The sequence below is a fragment of the Corvus cornix genome, chromosome 26 (assembly GCF_000738735.6).
Source record: "Corvus cornix cornix isolate S_Up_H32 chromosome 26, ASM73873v5, whole genome shotgun sequence".
NCBI lineage: Eukaryota > Metazoa > Chordata > Aves > Passeriformes > Corvidae > Corvus > Corvus cornix.
Window position 1 is genome coordinate 2996705 of NC_046354.1, and position 14921 is coordinate 3011625.

At 61.9% G+C, this 14921-nt stretch overlaps 1 protein-coding gene across 1 annotated transcript in view; it reads left to right on the forward strand.

The window, feature by feature from the left end:
* Nucleotides 1-1140: 1140 nt before the first annotated feature.
* ITPR3 (inositol 1,4,5-trisphosphate receptor type 3) overlaps nucleotides 1141-14921 on the forward strand; it is a 38176-nt gene continuing 24395 nt past the window's right edge. Inside the window, exons 1-8 of the mRNA XM_039565232.1 lie at nucleotides 1141-1627; nucleotides 7403-7473; nucleotides 10314-10435; nucleotides 12954-13040; nucleotides 13168-13326; nucleotides 13446-13544; nucleotides 13632-13715; nucleotides 14775-14921. Of these exons, the coding sequence (XP_039421166.1) occupies nucleotides 1539-1627; nucleotides 7403-7473; nucleotides 10314-10435; nucleotides 12954-13040; nucleotides 13168-13326; nucleotides 13446-13544; nucleotides 13632-13715; nucleotides 14775-14921 (858 nt within the window). The 5' untranslated portion in view covers nucleotides 1141-1538. The remainder of the gene's footprint in view (nucleotides 1628-7402; nucleotides 7474-10313; nucleotides 10436-12953; nucleotides 13041-13167; nucleotides 13327-13445; nucleotides 13545-13631; nucleotides 13716-14774) is intronic.

Consider the following 14921-nt stretch of genomic DNA (forward strand, 5'->3'; position numbering starts at 1 on the left):
CCTAGTGGAAAGAAAAAAAAAAAAAAAATTCCCTATTTAGGGCAAGGTTTATATTCCCAAAACCTGTGTTTGTTTGCGAGAAAAGAGGACAGGAGGGAAATAAATGAGAAAAGCATCATGCTGCTTTTTTCCTTTTTTTAAATTCCCTTCCGATATTGTTTTTACAGCAGGCAAGTTTTAATTAAAGTGAGGAACTGGGTCGTTTGTGCTGTCCAGAAGATGCTCTGAGGATGTTGTCCTTTCCCACCAGTGTTAATTTGGGAGCGCAGAGCAGCTGGCCCAGCCTGGCGGTGTTGGGAAGGCTCCTTAAAGGGTGCAGGGACAGGGTGGGCTCTGGAGGAGGGGCTGGGGGTCTCTCCTTGCTGCCCACAGCTCCTGGCGGTGATGGAGGGGTTGGATGGGGCGTTTTGGGGTGCTGGGTGAGCCCTGTGACACTCTCAGGGCTGGGCTGTCACCGTGGCAGGGGGTGCAGGGAGGGTTTGGCAGCGCTGTGGGGACAGGAGGGGACGGCGCTGGTGAGAGGCACAGCAGGTGCGAGCTGGCCCTGCTGGCAGGAGCCACCTGGGCTTCAGGAAGCCTCAAGAGCTCGCCTGGGGCAGAAAAATCCACCTAGAGCCGCCTTGTCCTCAGCTGCGGCCCTGCCTGCCCCGGGCGCTGCGGGATCCCGGAAGGGGGACGGGGAGCGGCGGCTCCCGGGGTGTCCCGGTGCTGCTGCAGCCAAGGGGTGGCACGAGAGGGGCCGTGCGGGACAGGGAAGGAGCTGCGGCAGTGACCGCTCGCTTTGCCGATGGCTGCGCAGGGTGGGGGGCTCCCCGCGACCCCCGAGCGCCCGGGGCCGTTCCAAGTGGGGGGAGCCGCAGGCAAGACCCCCGGGATGGGGAGCTCCGTGCTGCGGCAGCTCGAGGGGCGGCTGGGGGGCTTCGTGCCGGGGGTCGGGGGTCGTGGAGCTGAGTCGGGGGAGCGCAGCCGGGGTGGACTCCGCGGGCGGGCGGTGGCCGCGCTGCCGGGGCCGCCCGCGGGCACCGGGGCGCGCAGCCCCCGCACCCCCGGCCCCCCCGACGGGAGGCGGGGTGCGGGGGTGGGGCCTCTCGTCGTCCCCCCCCCCCCGTCCCGGGCGGCCCCGGGTCCCCTCCCCGCACCGCTGCTGCCGGCGGGACTTCCTGATCCCGCTGCATTGGCCGCAGGTAGCGCAGCTGTGCGGGACGGGGCACGGACAGACGGACAGAGCCCATGCGGATCCTTAGCTGAGCTTCATCCCCCGCCCCCTCCTCCTCCTCCTCCTCCTCGTCTTCCTCCTCCCTCCCTGCCCGGCTCCCTTCCTGCCCGGCACATGTAAAAGTTGTGCGTGGAGCTCCGCTCCCGTCCCGCTCCCGGTGCTGCTCCCGGGGCAGGAGCCGGGCTGGGATCGTCCCCCCGCGGAGCAGAGACCCCTCCGTCCCTCCGGAGCAGGGACCCCCCGGCTCCGCTCGCCCATGCTGGATTTCGGCCCGGGAAGGTGACTGCAGGAGGAAGCGGCGCCGCGCCGGGTCAGGGTAACCATGAATGAGATGTCGAGTTTCCTGCACATCGGGGACATCGTCTCCCTGTACGCCGAGGGCTCCGTCAATGGCTTCATCAGCACCTTGGGGTGAGCGAGGGGCTCCCGGGGCCGCCCGACGCTGATTCCGGGATGGACGGGACGGGTCGGGGGTGCTGAGCCTGAGCGTGGTGAGAAAAGGAGCCAGGAAGCTCCGGGTGCTGCAGCAGCGATGGGGAGCGGTGCCGGGCAGGGGGACAGGGTGCCCCCGGGCTCGTCCCCGGGCTCGCCCCCGGCTCCAGCTGCTGGCAGGGGCAGGATGTGGCCCAGGAGGGACCCTCAGCCCTCCTTCCCCTGGCCAGAAGCCGCTTGCCCCCGTTTAGGGGCTGGGGGGGATGAAATGGGTTTAAGCAGCGTGAGGGGTCGGTGGGATGAGGAGGGGGATGTGCGAGGGCGGCCGCTCGGGCAGGCGGGACCCCTCCTGGGCACGGGGTCATTGTGTGCTCCCAGCCCTGTCCAGTGTGGCTGGAGGCTGCCTGGACAGGCAGTGGTGGCTCTCGCTATCCCCCTCAATGTCCCACACACCCGGTGGTCGGAGGGAATCGCCGCAGGGTCACCAAGCCGGGCTGCCCGTGGCTACCAAGTGCTGCCTGGGGCTGGGGGACAGGGCAGTGCCAACTGCGGGCAGAGGCAGCTCCCTGGATGTGGCAGCAGGGCCCAGGGGATCTCTGCCCAACCTGGAGTGGAGACCTTGGGGACCTGTCCCGTGTCACTCCTGTGTCCGTGCAAGCCAACGGTGCTGCTGTGGCAGCCCCTGGGCACAGCCAGGCCAGAGATGCCCCTCTGCATCCACCGGCCTGCTCCCACCGGGAATGTTTGCCCGGTGGCACAGGGACAGCATGGGGAGGGCTCCGACAGGGCCGCCCTGGGGCACGGGTGGGTTTTTCCTTACCCTGACTCAGGACCCCAAAGCGTGCCCGCAGCCCCGGCGGGGGGGACGTGGAGCTGTGCCAGCGCTCCTGCCCCACGCTGCTGCGTGTAGGAGAGGCTGAGCTCAGGCAGGAATGCTGACTTGGATGGGATTCCTGGGGCAGGAGCTGCCCGGCTCTATAATCTGCGCTGAATGCACTTGCTCCCACATGCCCCTGCCGCAGCAGAGCCGCACATACCTGCGCCCACACGTGTCCCTCACCCACCGCCGGGCACGTGTGGCCCCTGGGCTGGTGCCCACCGGGGCTCCCTCCACCTGGCCGCCCAGAAATGCGGTGCAGCAGGGTGCAGAAGTGCCCAGAATCCCCGCGTGTGCAGCCACAGCGCCGGGCAGCAGATCCTGCAGGTGCAGCCTGGCCGTGCCAGCCCTTCCTGCATCCCTCGGGGGCATCCCCACGGGTGGTTTGGAGAGGTCTCCTTGGAGCTGCCCCAGTGCCAGAGCTGTCCCCAGGCAGGGGATGCTGAGCACTGCTCCAGCCTCTTGGAAACGGGGTCTGGAGGAGGCTCTGCAGGGAGCCAGCACTGGTTGGTGCCCCCGGAGCACGTCCCAGTGGCTCGATAAGAAATATGTGGATTTTTCGGAGCTCTGATCCCTTTGCAGCTCTGGTCCTTTTTTGCCAGGTGTTTTTCCAGACTTCCTCAGAAGCACCTGAAGAGCAGAACTTGCTTGGAGATCCTCTTCTCCCCAGTCCCAGCACATCCTCTGCTGGGCAGCCCCGCTTTCCCAGGATTCTGCTTCCCGCAGGTTCTTCCCCCCCCCCCGCCAAAATTAAAATTGTTTTCCCTGGTGTCCTGCGACCCGGGAGACCCAACCACACCTTAAATCACTCCTGCGATAAGGGACCAGGTGACTCACCGAGAGTGCTCCTCCTGCCACAGGGACCTTATTTAGCTCATTTGCAAGGCAAACAGCTCTGCCAGCCCACGCGGGCGCCCTGCGGAAGCGCTCCTGACATCCTTCCTTGTGGAGGGGCTGGCTCTGGGCTGTGGGATCGCCTGGGGTCTGCAGTGGGATCCTCTCTTTATGGGGTGACGCGGAGTGTCCCCACGTGCTGGTCACCAGTGTCACGTTAAGGGTGGCTGCTGTGACATCGCTGTGCCAGCGCCCTGTGGAGCAGCCCCGGGGCTCTCCGGGGTGGGGGGTGAAGGTGAGGGGAGCCCTGCAGCCCCCACCTGAGGCTCCTCTGCTCCCAGCCCCCCGAATCTCTCTGTCGGGGCTCCCGGGCACAAACCCTCCCTTTCACCCCCTCTCTGCTGTGGGTGTTGTCTCGTGAGCAGGAAAAACTTCCCGGGAGGGGCGTGGGGCTGAGGCTGGGCTAGGTGGGAATGCCGAGCCAAGAGACCCAAACCAGCTGAAATGCTTGAATCAGTCCAAAAAAGCGCCCTGGGAAGGGAGAGCTGGGCTGAGGGCTGGTCACAGCGGCCTGGGAGTGACCCTTGGCGGGCTGGGGCACATGGTGGGTGTGTTGGAGTGGCCAGAAGTGGTTCTGGGGACACGGGCTGCCCTATCCCTATCCCTGCCAGGCTCCCAGGACCCTTCAGAGGCTCAGAAGTGGCTCTCGCAGAGGGGAAGGGTCGGTGACAAACCCAGCTGGGGGCCAGGCAGCTGTTTCAGGTGAAATGACACCTGGGCCTGTGGTTGCAGGTGGATTTTGGGGTGGAGCAGCCCGGGGAGATGCAGTTGGTTAAAGGGTAACTCCAGCTCCGCCGGGTCAGGATGAACCCGTCCCTGCCGGGGGGAGGAGAAGGAGGAGGAGTCCAAGCCCTCCTGGCACCGGCACAGCACCAAAAAGCTGCATTTTTGTGGCTGCCCTGCTCATTTTATTCTTTTTCCTCCCTGGGGCAGTGCCCACCCTGCACCCTGCGGGTGCCAGAGGGGCTGACCTGGCCCCACGGCCAACGACGAGCTCTCATCATCCTCCTCTTCCTCCTCCCCCTCCTTTTCCTCACCTCCTGGGATTGCTGGGCTTGGTACCGGGGTTCTCCTGGCTCTGTAGGGTTTCCCTTCTCCCAGAGCCCTCCTTCCCCGGGCCCCTCTGAACCCCGGCGTGCCCGAGCTCCCCTTGGCATCGCCTGTGCCACACCTGGGGAAGGTTTTTCCCCAGCCCAGCGGGCTCCAGCTCGGCGCCGTTCCCGGGGAGGGCTCGGGAGGGTCCGGCTGCCCTGGATTCTGCAGCGCTGGACGAGCTGCTTCTCCCCTGACCTCGGGGAAGGCTCTGCCTCGCACGAGGCCAAGCGCGCTGGCCCCGGGCCAGGGAATCACTTTGTGCTCGGGATTTGGAAGCATCAGGAAGCCCCGCTGGAAGCGCGGCGAGGACTCCGGGGCTAAGAGCCGGCCAAGATGCTCGCCCGCTCCTTGAGGGGCTCCTCAGTGCTGGATCCCGCCCCTCCTGCTCCCGGGGGGGTGGAATTTGGAATGGCCAAATGCCATTCCATGGGTGCATCCCGCCTCGTGCCTCGCTCAGGATCCTTCTCCCGGTGCTTGCACGTCTCCAGCCCCGTTTTCCCTTTTCAAGGCGCCCTCGCACATCCCCGCTGCTCTCTTAGGGAGCTTCCCTCGCCCATCCCACCGCGGGAATGCCGGTTATTAGCGGGAGTGTGTCCCAGCCCCAGCGGCCTCCCAGGTGACTCATGTCCACCCTGTCAGAATCCCTTTTATTTATTATTATTATTTTCAGCAATTTTTTAACTGAGGAATGCTCGCCCGGAGTATCAGTTTAACAAAAAGAACACTTCGCATTCCTGCTGAGCGCGTAATCCTGGGATTAAAGATGCTGAAACTGCCTTGAGATCGTTAACTAATTAAGACTTCCAGGCTGGCGGGTCACTGTCTCTAATCCTGCCCGGTGGAGCAGCGATGCCGGGCACGGGGCAGTGCCACAGCAGGGCCGGCTGGGGCGGGGAGGCTCCCGTGCTGTTTTCTTCAGTGCTGAAAATAAACCAGGCAGGTCGGGCACTTCCTCAGAGACCTCCAGCCGTGAGTGGAGGATTTGGGGGGTTTAAAGTGCACCGATGAATCGAGCCCTTCTGCCTCCATGGGCACTGGTGGGAGCTGGGGATGTGCTGAGGGTCAGGGCTGCACTCCCTGAGCCCCACCCGTGGATTGGTGTCCTCAGGCCTCGGTGGTTTTTGCTCCCAGGCACATCCCAGGGGTTGTTTTGCCCTGTCTCCCATCAAAATAACAGAACAGAAACCAAAACTGCCCCCAAGTGACACCGGGGCTGGGCTGGGGCTTTGCATGTCCCCTGTGGTGGTGCAGCCGCTCTGGTTTTTCCCCTTTTCCTCTTTCTCCGCCCTCCCAAGGCTCCGTGCCCTGCAGGGATCTGGAAATGTGCTTGGCTCCTTCCCTGCTGTTATGACCCATGGAAAAGGTGTTTGGACAGCCCCAAAACCCCTGTGCTGCTGCCCACAGGCCTTTGCAAAGCCGGGGCAGCCCTGTCTGGCCACAGCTCGTGGCTTTGGGGTTTTTCCAACTTTCCAGGTCTTTGCTAATTGTTTTGAAGCTTCTGCTGCCACCAGGCAAATTGCTTTTCTCTCTTTATGTGAAATCCGAAGCTGATCTCCAGGCCCCAGGGAGCTGTGAGGAGCACAGGGGTGTCAGAGCCCGGTGCCAGCCCACGCCTCCATGCCAAGGACACGGCAGCACCGGGGTCCCCATCCATCAGCACCGAGGCCAAATTCCTCTCTGCAGAGTGAAAGGAATTCTCCCCTCCTCCAGAGAGCGGCTGGGCTGAGGGAAGGAGGCCGGGTCTGCAAGTGGGATGGATCTGCCTGGTTTTGAGCCCTTTGCAGAGCAGCGCATCCATCTCCAGTGATTTTCGGGTTGTTCTGTTTGTTGGGGACACTGAGAATCCCTTGGGGGCGGAGGGGACAGCGCAGGCTCTGCTTTGTCTTTGCTGCATCTGGCTCCAGGCTGCTCCTGGGACAGAGCTGTCCCACCATGGATTCTCCCTCCGGGAGAGCGCTGCAGGTGCATTCCTGCATCCTCTCACACACTCCGCAGGTGGGGACACGCTTCCCTCTCGCTCTCCCGGGCAGGAGCAGAGTTTCTCCTGCTGCTCCAGCTTCCCGGGGCTGGGGAAAGCGGGCGAGCGGGTACAGCCTGTCTTGCTGGAGCACCCAGTTCCCTCAGGAGCCTCGCACGGAGCTCCGGGTGCCCCAGCACAGGGAGCCCCTTGGGCCATGCCCACCCCTCTGCGCTTTGGGCAGATCCCTCTGCCGGGTTCTGCTTGGCTGCTCTCAGTAACTCTGGAAAGAAACATCCCATCTATCCCCAGATCAGCCCCCAGCACCCGAGGCCAAGCCCATGGGATTTTGCTCAACGCTGGGAAAGCAGAGGTGGGCAGGGAGGAGACAGAGCCATGATCCGATGGGCAGAACCTGCAGCTCTGATCAGATAATAATTAATAACCGGGTTTGGGGGGCCCTGCCACCTCCATCCGCAGCACCTGCACCCTCCGTGTCCCGGTGGGAAGAGTTCCCAGGCAGAGAAGGAAAACCAGGGAATGGAAGCTGACTCATCCTGGTTTTGCTGGGTTAAGGGTGCAGTAACAGCACTGTGTGCCAGGGGGGAACTGGGCTCAGCCGGGAGCTGGGCAGGGCAGGGGCCCCTCTGGCACCTGTCACCGAGCAAAGGGCCCGGAGGGACTGCCACGAACCTTCCCTGGTCCTTCACTGCTGCACCAGCCCCGTGTGCCTGAGGGAGAGGGATGGAAAACACACAGGGAAGCAGCGGGAAACGAGGGAAGGTGTGTTCGGCTCCCAAAAAATATTTATGGGTGGGAAACAGGTGGCGCAGCTTTGGATTTGTCACTCTGGGCCAGTGGCCACTCTGCCACTCAGCCCCGCTGCCATCCTGCTGTTCCTGACCCTGCTGCCGCTTTTTGTCCCCCTCAGGCTGGTGGACGATCGGTGCGTGGTGGAGCCGGCGGCTGGAGACCTGGACAACCCCCCCAAGAAGTTCCGAGGTGAGGCTGGGGCAGCTCCGTCACTCCGTGAGCGGCATCGGGGCCAGTCCTGGCCCTGAGCATCCACACCAGCGATGGGAATGGGAATTGCAGCTCCCACTGCACCCACCTGGGAAGTGCTGGCTGGTTGCTGACTGCCCCCTGTGCTCAGGGTGCTCCACACTCAGGGAAGGGCCCTATCCCGGCTGGATTTGAGTGCCTGGATCACACAGCCAGGAGCAGGGACCTGGGAAATCTCTCCAAACCCGTGACTGTGGTGTTGGATTTGGGGTTGCTTTAGGGCAGCTGTTCCTTCTATCCCCCCGTTGCCGTTTTATGTCTTTTTTTAAATAAGTCTTTTTAAATATCGGCTCCCCACTCTGCCTTGTGCCCCCAGCTTTTCCTCAGGGCAGCTTTAACAGCACCCATCCCCCTGGGCACCCTCCTTCCCTCCCACACACCCCAAAACGTCTCAAGACATCATTTTTTCCACTCTCTCAGGCTCCCACCAAGCAGTGACCTGGCTCTCCATGGAAGTTATCACCACTAATTTATTCACGAGTCTAATTAACGACCCATCCAGCATCTCCAGCATCCCCCAGCCCCGTGAATCCCAGCGAGCCCCATCCCATTCCCACGCTTCCACCTGGGGCTGAACGTGCAGCAGCCACCCCGTCCCCTGCCCGGCCTTGCGCCGGTGTTGAATCTCTTTTCCAGACTCAGGTTTTTCGGCTCAGCCCGGCTCGCTGCACTCCCTATCAGGATATCCAGCTGTTTGTTCTAATGGCCGGAAAGGTAGAGCTCTCCCTGCTCGATAGCCATCGCCTGCGGCGAGGGGGAAACAACGGGCTGGGGCCGTTCCCTGCGGCACCGGCGAGAGGCTGCAAGGGATTTTCATGCGCTGTCGCCGTCCCCACATCCTGTGGCCGGACCCTGCCCTATCCTGAGCCGCACACGGGTCGTGCCGGGGCTTCCCGCTGGGAAAACAGGACCCTCCTGCCGAGGTCAGCTCCGAACGGTTCTTTGGAAATGCCAGAACCCACCTGGGAGCTGTTCCTGCCCGCGGCTCCTCGGAGAGACGCTCAACACCTCTCAGTTATTTGCTTTTTTTCGTTTGTTTTTGCGGTTTCTCCCCTCGCCCAGGCTCTTCCCAGCCTAGTTCAGGCATGTCAGGAAAAGCAAATCCGGTGCTTCCACCCTCCCAGGCAAGGGAGCAGTGGGACCCTCAGCTGTGCCTCTGCCCCCAGTGCCCCCAGTGCCCTGCTGCCCCAGTTCCCTGAAGGATTCACCTGGAGATTTTGCCCCCCAGGCCTCTCTGGGTGTGAAATTTTGCCCCCCAGCCCACTCTGGGTGTGAAGTTTTGCCCCCAGAGCCACTCTGGGTCCTGGCAGGTCAGCCCCACATCGCCCTCCGAGCTCCTCGTGCCGGGCAGCGCTGGCACAGGAGCTTCCTTCACCTTCCCTCTTTTCCAGCCCCCAAATCCATCTTCCAGAAATCCATCCGTGCTTTGGCCCAGATGCCAAAATCTCCGGCTCCCAACACAAGCTGTGCTGGAGATTTTCCACGCACAACCCCCGCCGTGCCTCAGTTTCCCTCCTGGCCAAACCGAGCTCAGCACTGAGCCTGGCCTTGGACTCGCAGCCATTTCGGAGTGGCCGTGCCGGGTTTTTTACCTCCCCCCTGGTTCCTGCTCCCCACCAGCGCCTTTTGCAGCAGTTCCCACTAATTAGCAATTTAATGGAGACGGCTCCCGGAGCTCGGGGCGGGGGGCGCGGGCAGCCGGGCACGGCAGCTCCGCTGCCCCGGCCCCGCGGGCGGCTCCGGCTGCCTGGCACGGGATGTGCCATTGGCAAACAGGGCTGGGAAGCGAAATGTGAAACCTGGCGCGGCCCCAGCGGCCCCAGCCGGTGAGAACCGCGCTCGGCGCTGCCCCAGCGGCACTCCCAGGTAAATAAATACGCGCTCGCCAGCGCCTCGGGCCCGCGGCCAGCCAGGGAAGGGACTTTTTTTTTTTTTTTTAAATTTTCTTTTTTGTGTCTGAACTTTGTGGGCTGCTATTTCAGGCATAATTAGGGCGATTCAGGCTGCAGAGCCCTTCCTGCCCTCGCCCCGCGCAGCCTCCAGCCCGGGAAGGGGGTTGGGAGATGTGAGGGCCTCGTTGTCTCCGGACATCTGCTCTCCTGCTTCGGTTCCCGAAGCCTGGCCATGGATGTCTGCACTTCCCGCCCACCATCCTGGGGGAAAACAGGCGAATGGGGGCAATCTGCAGCGCAGGGAAAGTTTGGAGGAGCTGCGATGCATCTTGTGCATCCTTTCGGGTTTGAAATAGAACTGCTGACACAGAGATTGCGGGAGCGAGCGCTCGGAGCATCCAGCGCTGGTGATCCAGGTCACAGAGGGATGGACGTGCGTGTCCCGATGGCACAGCCACCCCAGGGTCCTTCCACAGCCTCTGCAAGCTCAGGGTGTCCCGTGGGTGACAAGGGATGTGGAGGTGGCTGCTCGTGTCCCAACCTCCCTCCCTCCCTCCCCGCCGGGATCCTCTCTTCCTTTGGTGCAGCTGGGCTCCGTCAGGGCTCCTTCTCCCCCCTGAAGCTTTCCTTCCCAAACAGCACAGCCATTTCCGATGGGAACACTTCTAATCACGAGTCCAAGAAGTGCAGTAATTCCTGGACTCATTATTTATCCTGATTTAAAGCCGATCCAGCAGCCAGCACACGGCGACGTGACCTCCACCAGTCCCCGCTGTGTGTCCCTCATCCAGTCCAGGAGTGTCCCTGCTCCTCGGTGACATTGGCCCTGCTGGGGACACCCTGGTGGCCACTGCAGCCTCACCAGGCTCTGCTCTGCTCTGTTCCCAGATTGCCTCTTCAAAGTGTGTCCCATGAACCGCTACTCTGCCCAGAAGCAGTACTGGAAGGCCAAGCAAACCAAGCAGGACAAGGACAAGATTGCGGACGTGGTGCTGCTGCAGAAGCTCCAGGTGAGCAGGAGCGAAGGACCCAGAGTGGGCAGTGCCCACGAGCTGGGTGGGCGATGGCATCCAGACCTCTGGTGATGCTGGTTTGGGATGAGAAGGGATTCCCAGCTGGGCTTTCCCCCTTGTCCCCTCCCCAGCCATTGCTGTGTCACCCTCCTGATGCTCCTTGTGCAGAGGTGCTGTGGCAGAGGAGCTCTATGAGCACAGCCCTGCACCCTTCAGCACCCCAGAATATCCCTCAGCACCTCAAGGCACCCCTCAGCACCCTGGGACACTCCATGCAGGAGGGAGCTCTGCTTCCAGGACATGCTCCAAAGGGCTGGGGAAGGGAGAGACTCCCGTTGGCTTCCCCGAGGTTTGGCCAGGGCCCACGTCAAACATTACACAACGGCCTCAGGCAGCTGGCGAGGCCCCGCCGATGATTCATAAAACCGAAGCTGGGGAGAGATTCACTAAATCATCTCATCGGGCCTCCAGCCCAGCCCCGGCCCCACCATCCCCAGCTCTGCCTCAGCCAGGAGGGGTTCAGCAGTGCCAGGACAGGGTGTCCTGCCCTGGAGGTGCCAGGACAGGCTCAGTGCCCCCTGCCATGTCCAGCCCTGTGCGGTCACTGGCACACAGAGCCCCCATTTTCCTGCTCCCGTTAGCCCGGGGTTGTAACATCACAGCTGTCCTGGCCTCGAGTGGGCCCAGAGGCTCATTTCTGAACCTGATTGATTGCACCCTGCTCACGGCTTGTCCTAAAGAGGTTCTGCTGTTTCCTCGCTCCTTTCTGCTGCTCCCGGTGTTTCCCTGCCTGGCTGGAGCTGGGGCAGGAGAGAGCTCAGCCCAGCCCAGCCAAGCTCTGCAAGCACCGGGCTCCAGCCTGCCCCTTATCAGGGAGGCTGATAAACAGGCTGAGAGCATCTCCCAGCCCACGGAGATGATTTCCTGAGGCAGGAGCAGCCAGGTCTGGAGTGGACAAGCCCTGCCTGCGATGCCCGTGGTCGCCTTTCCGAGCTCGTGCTCCTCTCTGCTGTGTTTCAGTGGGTTTAAACTCTGTGTTTTCTTGGCCCAAAGCAGTTCAGATGGGTTGTGGGGGCTTTCCTGCCCTTCTGCTGATGTCTCCCAGTCCTCCCCGCCCCCTGATCCCCCGTGGGCATCCCTGACACCTCATCCCAGGGCTTGGGGACAGACCCCACCTCACCCGACCCCAGGGACAGTGTGGGAACATCAGCCCTGGGAACTCGCATGCCTGGGGCAGCCGGTTCCCCCTGCCAGCCCTGCTGGCTGGTGGCGAGGGAGGTGCTCAGATCAGGAGGGAGATTTGGGACATCCCATGGTGCTGGATCTCCCATCAGAGCCATGTTGCTCCATGAGGTTGTTGTTAAACTCCCAGAGCAGTGCAGGATTTGTTGGCAGCAGCTTTGTTTCCCTGATGGCAGCAGCCACCACTGCAGGGTGGTGAGGGTGTCTCCAGGTGACACCCAGAGCTCTGTGAGGATGGAGGGCCACCTTGGGTGGCACCCAGAGCTCTGAGGATGGAGGGCCACCTTGGGTGGCACCCAGAGCTCCGTGGGGACGGAAGGGTGACCCCAAGTGGCACCCAGAGCTCTGTGGGGATGGAAGGGTGACCCCAGGTGGCACCCAGAGCTCTGTGGGGACACGTACCAGGCACATTCAGAGCCCTCGCCCACTCGGGCACTCAGGACCTGCTGCCCCATGCTCCCTCACAGTGCCGAGCCGTGATCCCAGATGTTTCCCAGCTCCTCTGCCCTCAGGTGAAAGGGGTGAGAGCAGGGTGGGGAAGGGCAGATGCTGTCCCAGCTCCATCCCTTGACATTCCCCATCCCAGCTGCGGGGGAGCCCTGGGCTGGAGCTGCCCGGGCTGTGCCCAGCCTGGCGCCAGAGCTGTCGGCGCTCCCTCACCATTCCCAGATTTGCTGAGGGAGCAAGTTCCTGCCTCGCTCCACATGTGTCAACATCCCATTGCTGCTCCCACTGCCAGAGCCAGCGCACGGAAAATGTCTCTGTGGTTTTGGAGAGGGGCTGCTGAGCCATTCACTGCTGGGGACCCATCCCGACACATCCGTGGCAGCAGGTCTGGACCTGCTCCATCTCTGGGCACGGCACCACTGCCACGGTGCCTTTGGCTGCTTGGTTTTGGTGCTGCCAAGAGCTCCCTGTCCCCACAGCCCCTAGTGTGGGTGTTTCGCCCCACTCCCCAGCCTGTGCCCGCCATCCTTGTTCAGTGTTGTCCCAAAACCTGCTGTCCTGGGGGAATTTTGGTGCCGTTTTGTCCCTGTCCTAATTTTTAAAGTCCTTGATTTAAAGCCCTCATGGACTTCCTTGGGCTGGTTGTGGCCCTGGGCTGAGCTCTTGGATGCTCCATGATGTGGCCCTGGGGACAGAGGGACGCTCACCCTGCATCCCAGCCCATCCCATCCTTCCCAAAGCCAAGGCTGTGAGTGACCCTGCTGGGATTTGCTCCTGGGGAGGGAGGAGGGTGCTGCCACACTCAGCATTTCTCCTTTTGGAGCAGCATGCAGCCCAGATGGAGCAGAAGCAGAACGAGACGGAGAACAAGAAGGTGCACGGGGACGTGGTGAAGTACGGGAGCGTCATCCAGGTACAGGGGGAGCATGGATCCAGCATGGATCCAGCATGGATCCAGCACATCTGGGAAGGGGCTGGAAGGATCTGGGGAGCCCTGGGGGGGCTGGACTTTTCAGCTGTCCCACCCTCGACTCCTCCAGCTGCTGCACATGAAGAGCAACAAGTACCTGACGGTGAACAAGCGGCTGCCAGCACTGCTGGAGAAAAACGCCATGCGGGTGACCCTGGATGCCACCGGCAACGAGGGCTCCTGGCTCTTCATCCAGCCCTTCTGGAAGCTCAGGAGCAACGGGGATAACGTGAGCGTGGGGCCCTACAGCCCCTGAAGGGGTGTGCAAAGAGCTCTGTGCCAGGGCTTGGCTCCCCACCGGGCAGCCGGTCTCATCCTCGCTCGCCCTTTTCCCATTTTGCTCCCCAGGTAGTCGTGGGAGACAAAGTCATCCTGAACCCCGTGAACGCCGGGCAGCCCCTGCACGCCAGCAACTACGAGCTGGCTGACAACGCTGGCTGCAAGGAGGTACAGGCGGGCTGGGCTGTTGTTTCTCCTTCGTTTTCCATTTTTTCCTTTGTCCCGGGATCGTGACCACGCTCTCTTGCTCCGTAGGTGAACTCGGTCAATTGTAACACCAGCTGGAAAATCAACCTGTTCATGCAGTTCTGCGACCACATGGAGGAAGTGCTGAAAGGGGTAAGGAAGGAGGCTTGGCGGCATGGACCCGACAGGGGGGACAGGATGTGTGAGCAGCCACTCGGCTCTGTGACAAGGGCAGAAAAGAGGTCCTGCCTTGAGGGCTGTAATTCCTGGGAGCATTCACCACCTGGAGAACAGCACAGCGAGGTGGAGTGGGATATTTTAGGATCTGCCAGCAGCAGGGAGCCAAGGGCACAAATTACACAAATTACCCTCTGCCTCGGGGTGTTAAATTGACACTCAGGGACAACCCCTGGCCCACGCCGTGCCAGCAGTGGCTTCTTGTGCGGGGACAATAGGCAGCTGCTCGGCCCTGCAGCAGGGTGGCTGTTGCCTGGGAAAGGAACTTTCCCTGCCGAGCTATTGTTCGGGGCCAAGGTCCTCCAGGAAGCAGCTGGGTGGATATGGATCGTCAGGATCTTGCAGACCTTCGTCCCCAGGCGCTGTGCTTATCCCAGCTTCCCACATCCCCCTTCCCAGGGTGTTAATGCCTTAAACACGTTGAGGAGCGGAGCCTCTGCCTGCTCCAGGGGTGTGAAGTGATGGATTCACATCCGTTTATCTCCTGGGGGTGGAAGCAGAGGAGTCACTGCATGGATAATGGGAGCAGTGGCAGTGCAGGGTGCCCTTTGCCCCATCCCCTGGGCTCAGAGGAGCATTTGTGCTGCCTGGGGCAGCTTTTAGCAGAGCTCAGGGAGGTTGGATGGGAAGAACTGACAGTGCCCTGTGGTCCGCAGGGTCCCACAGTCCTGCCATGCAGCTGGGAGCTGTGTCCAGCAGGAATCCCGTCCCCTTTGCAGCGTGAGGGGTCACAAGAGGCGATGCATTGCCTTGCAGGAGAGCCATGGAGAAATTTCTCCACTGATTGAGTGGTTAAACATGGGAACAGCTCCCCAGGACAGTCACCATCCCTGGAAGCGTTCAAAAATGAGTAGGCAGACATGACACTTCAGGATATGGTTTAGCGGGCATGGCAGTGAAAGGTTGGTCTTAATGGAGTCTTGGAGCTGAAAGATTTAATGATTCTTTGTCTCTCACTGCCGTGTCCCGGTGCAGGGGGACGTGGTGAGGCTGTTCCACGCCGAGCAGGAGAAGTTCCTCACCTGTGACGAGTACAAGGGCAAGCTGCACGTCTTCCTCCGCACCACCCTGCGCCAGTCGGCCACCTCGGCCACCAGCTCCAACGCCCTGTGGGAGGTGGAG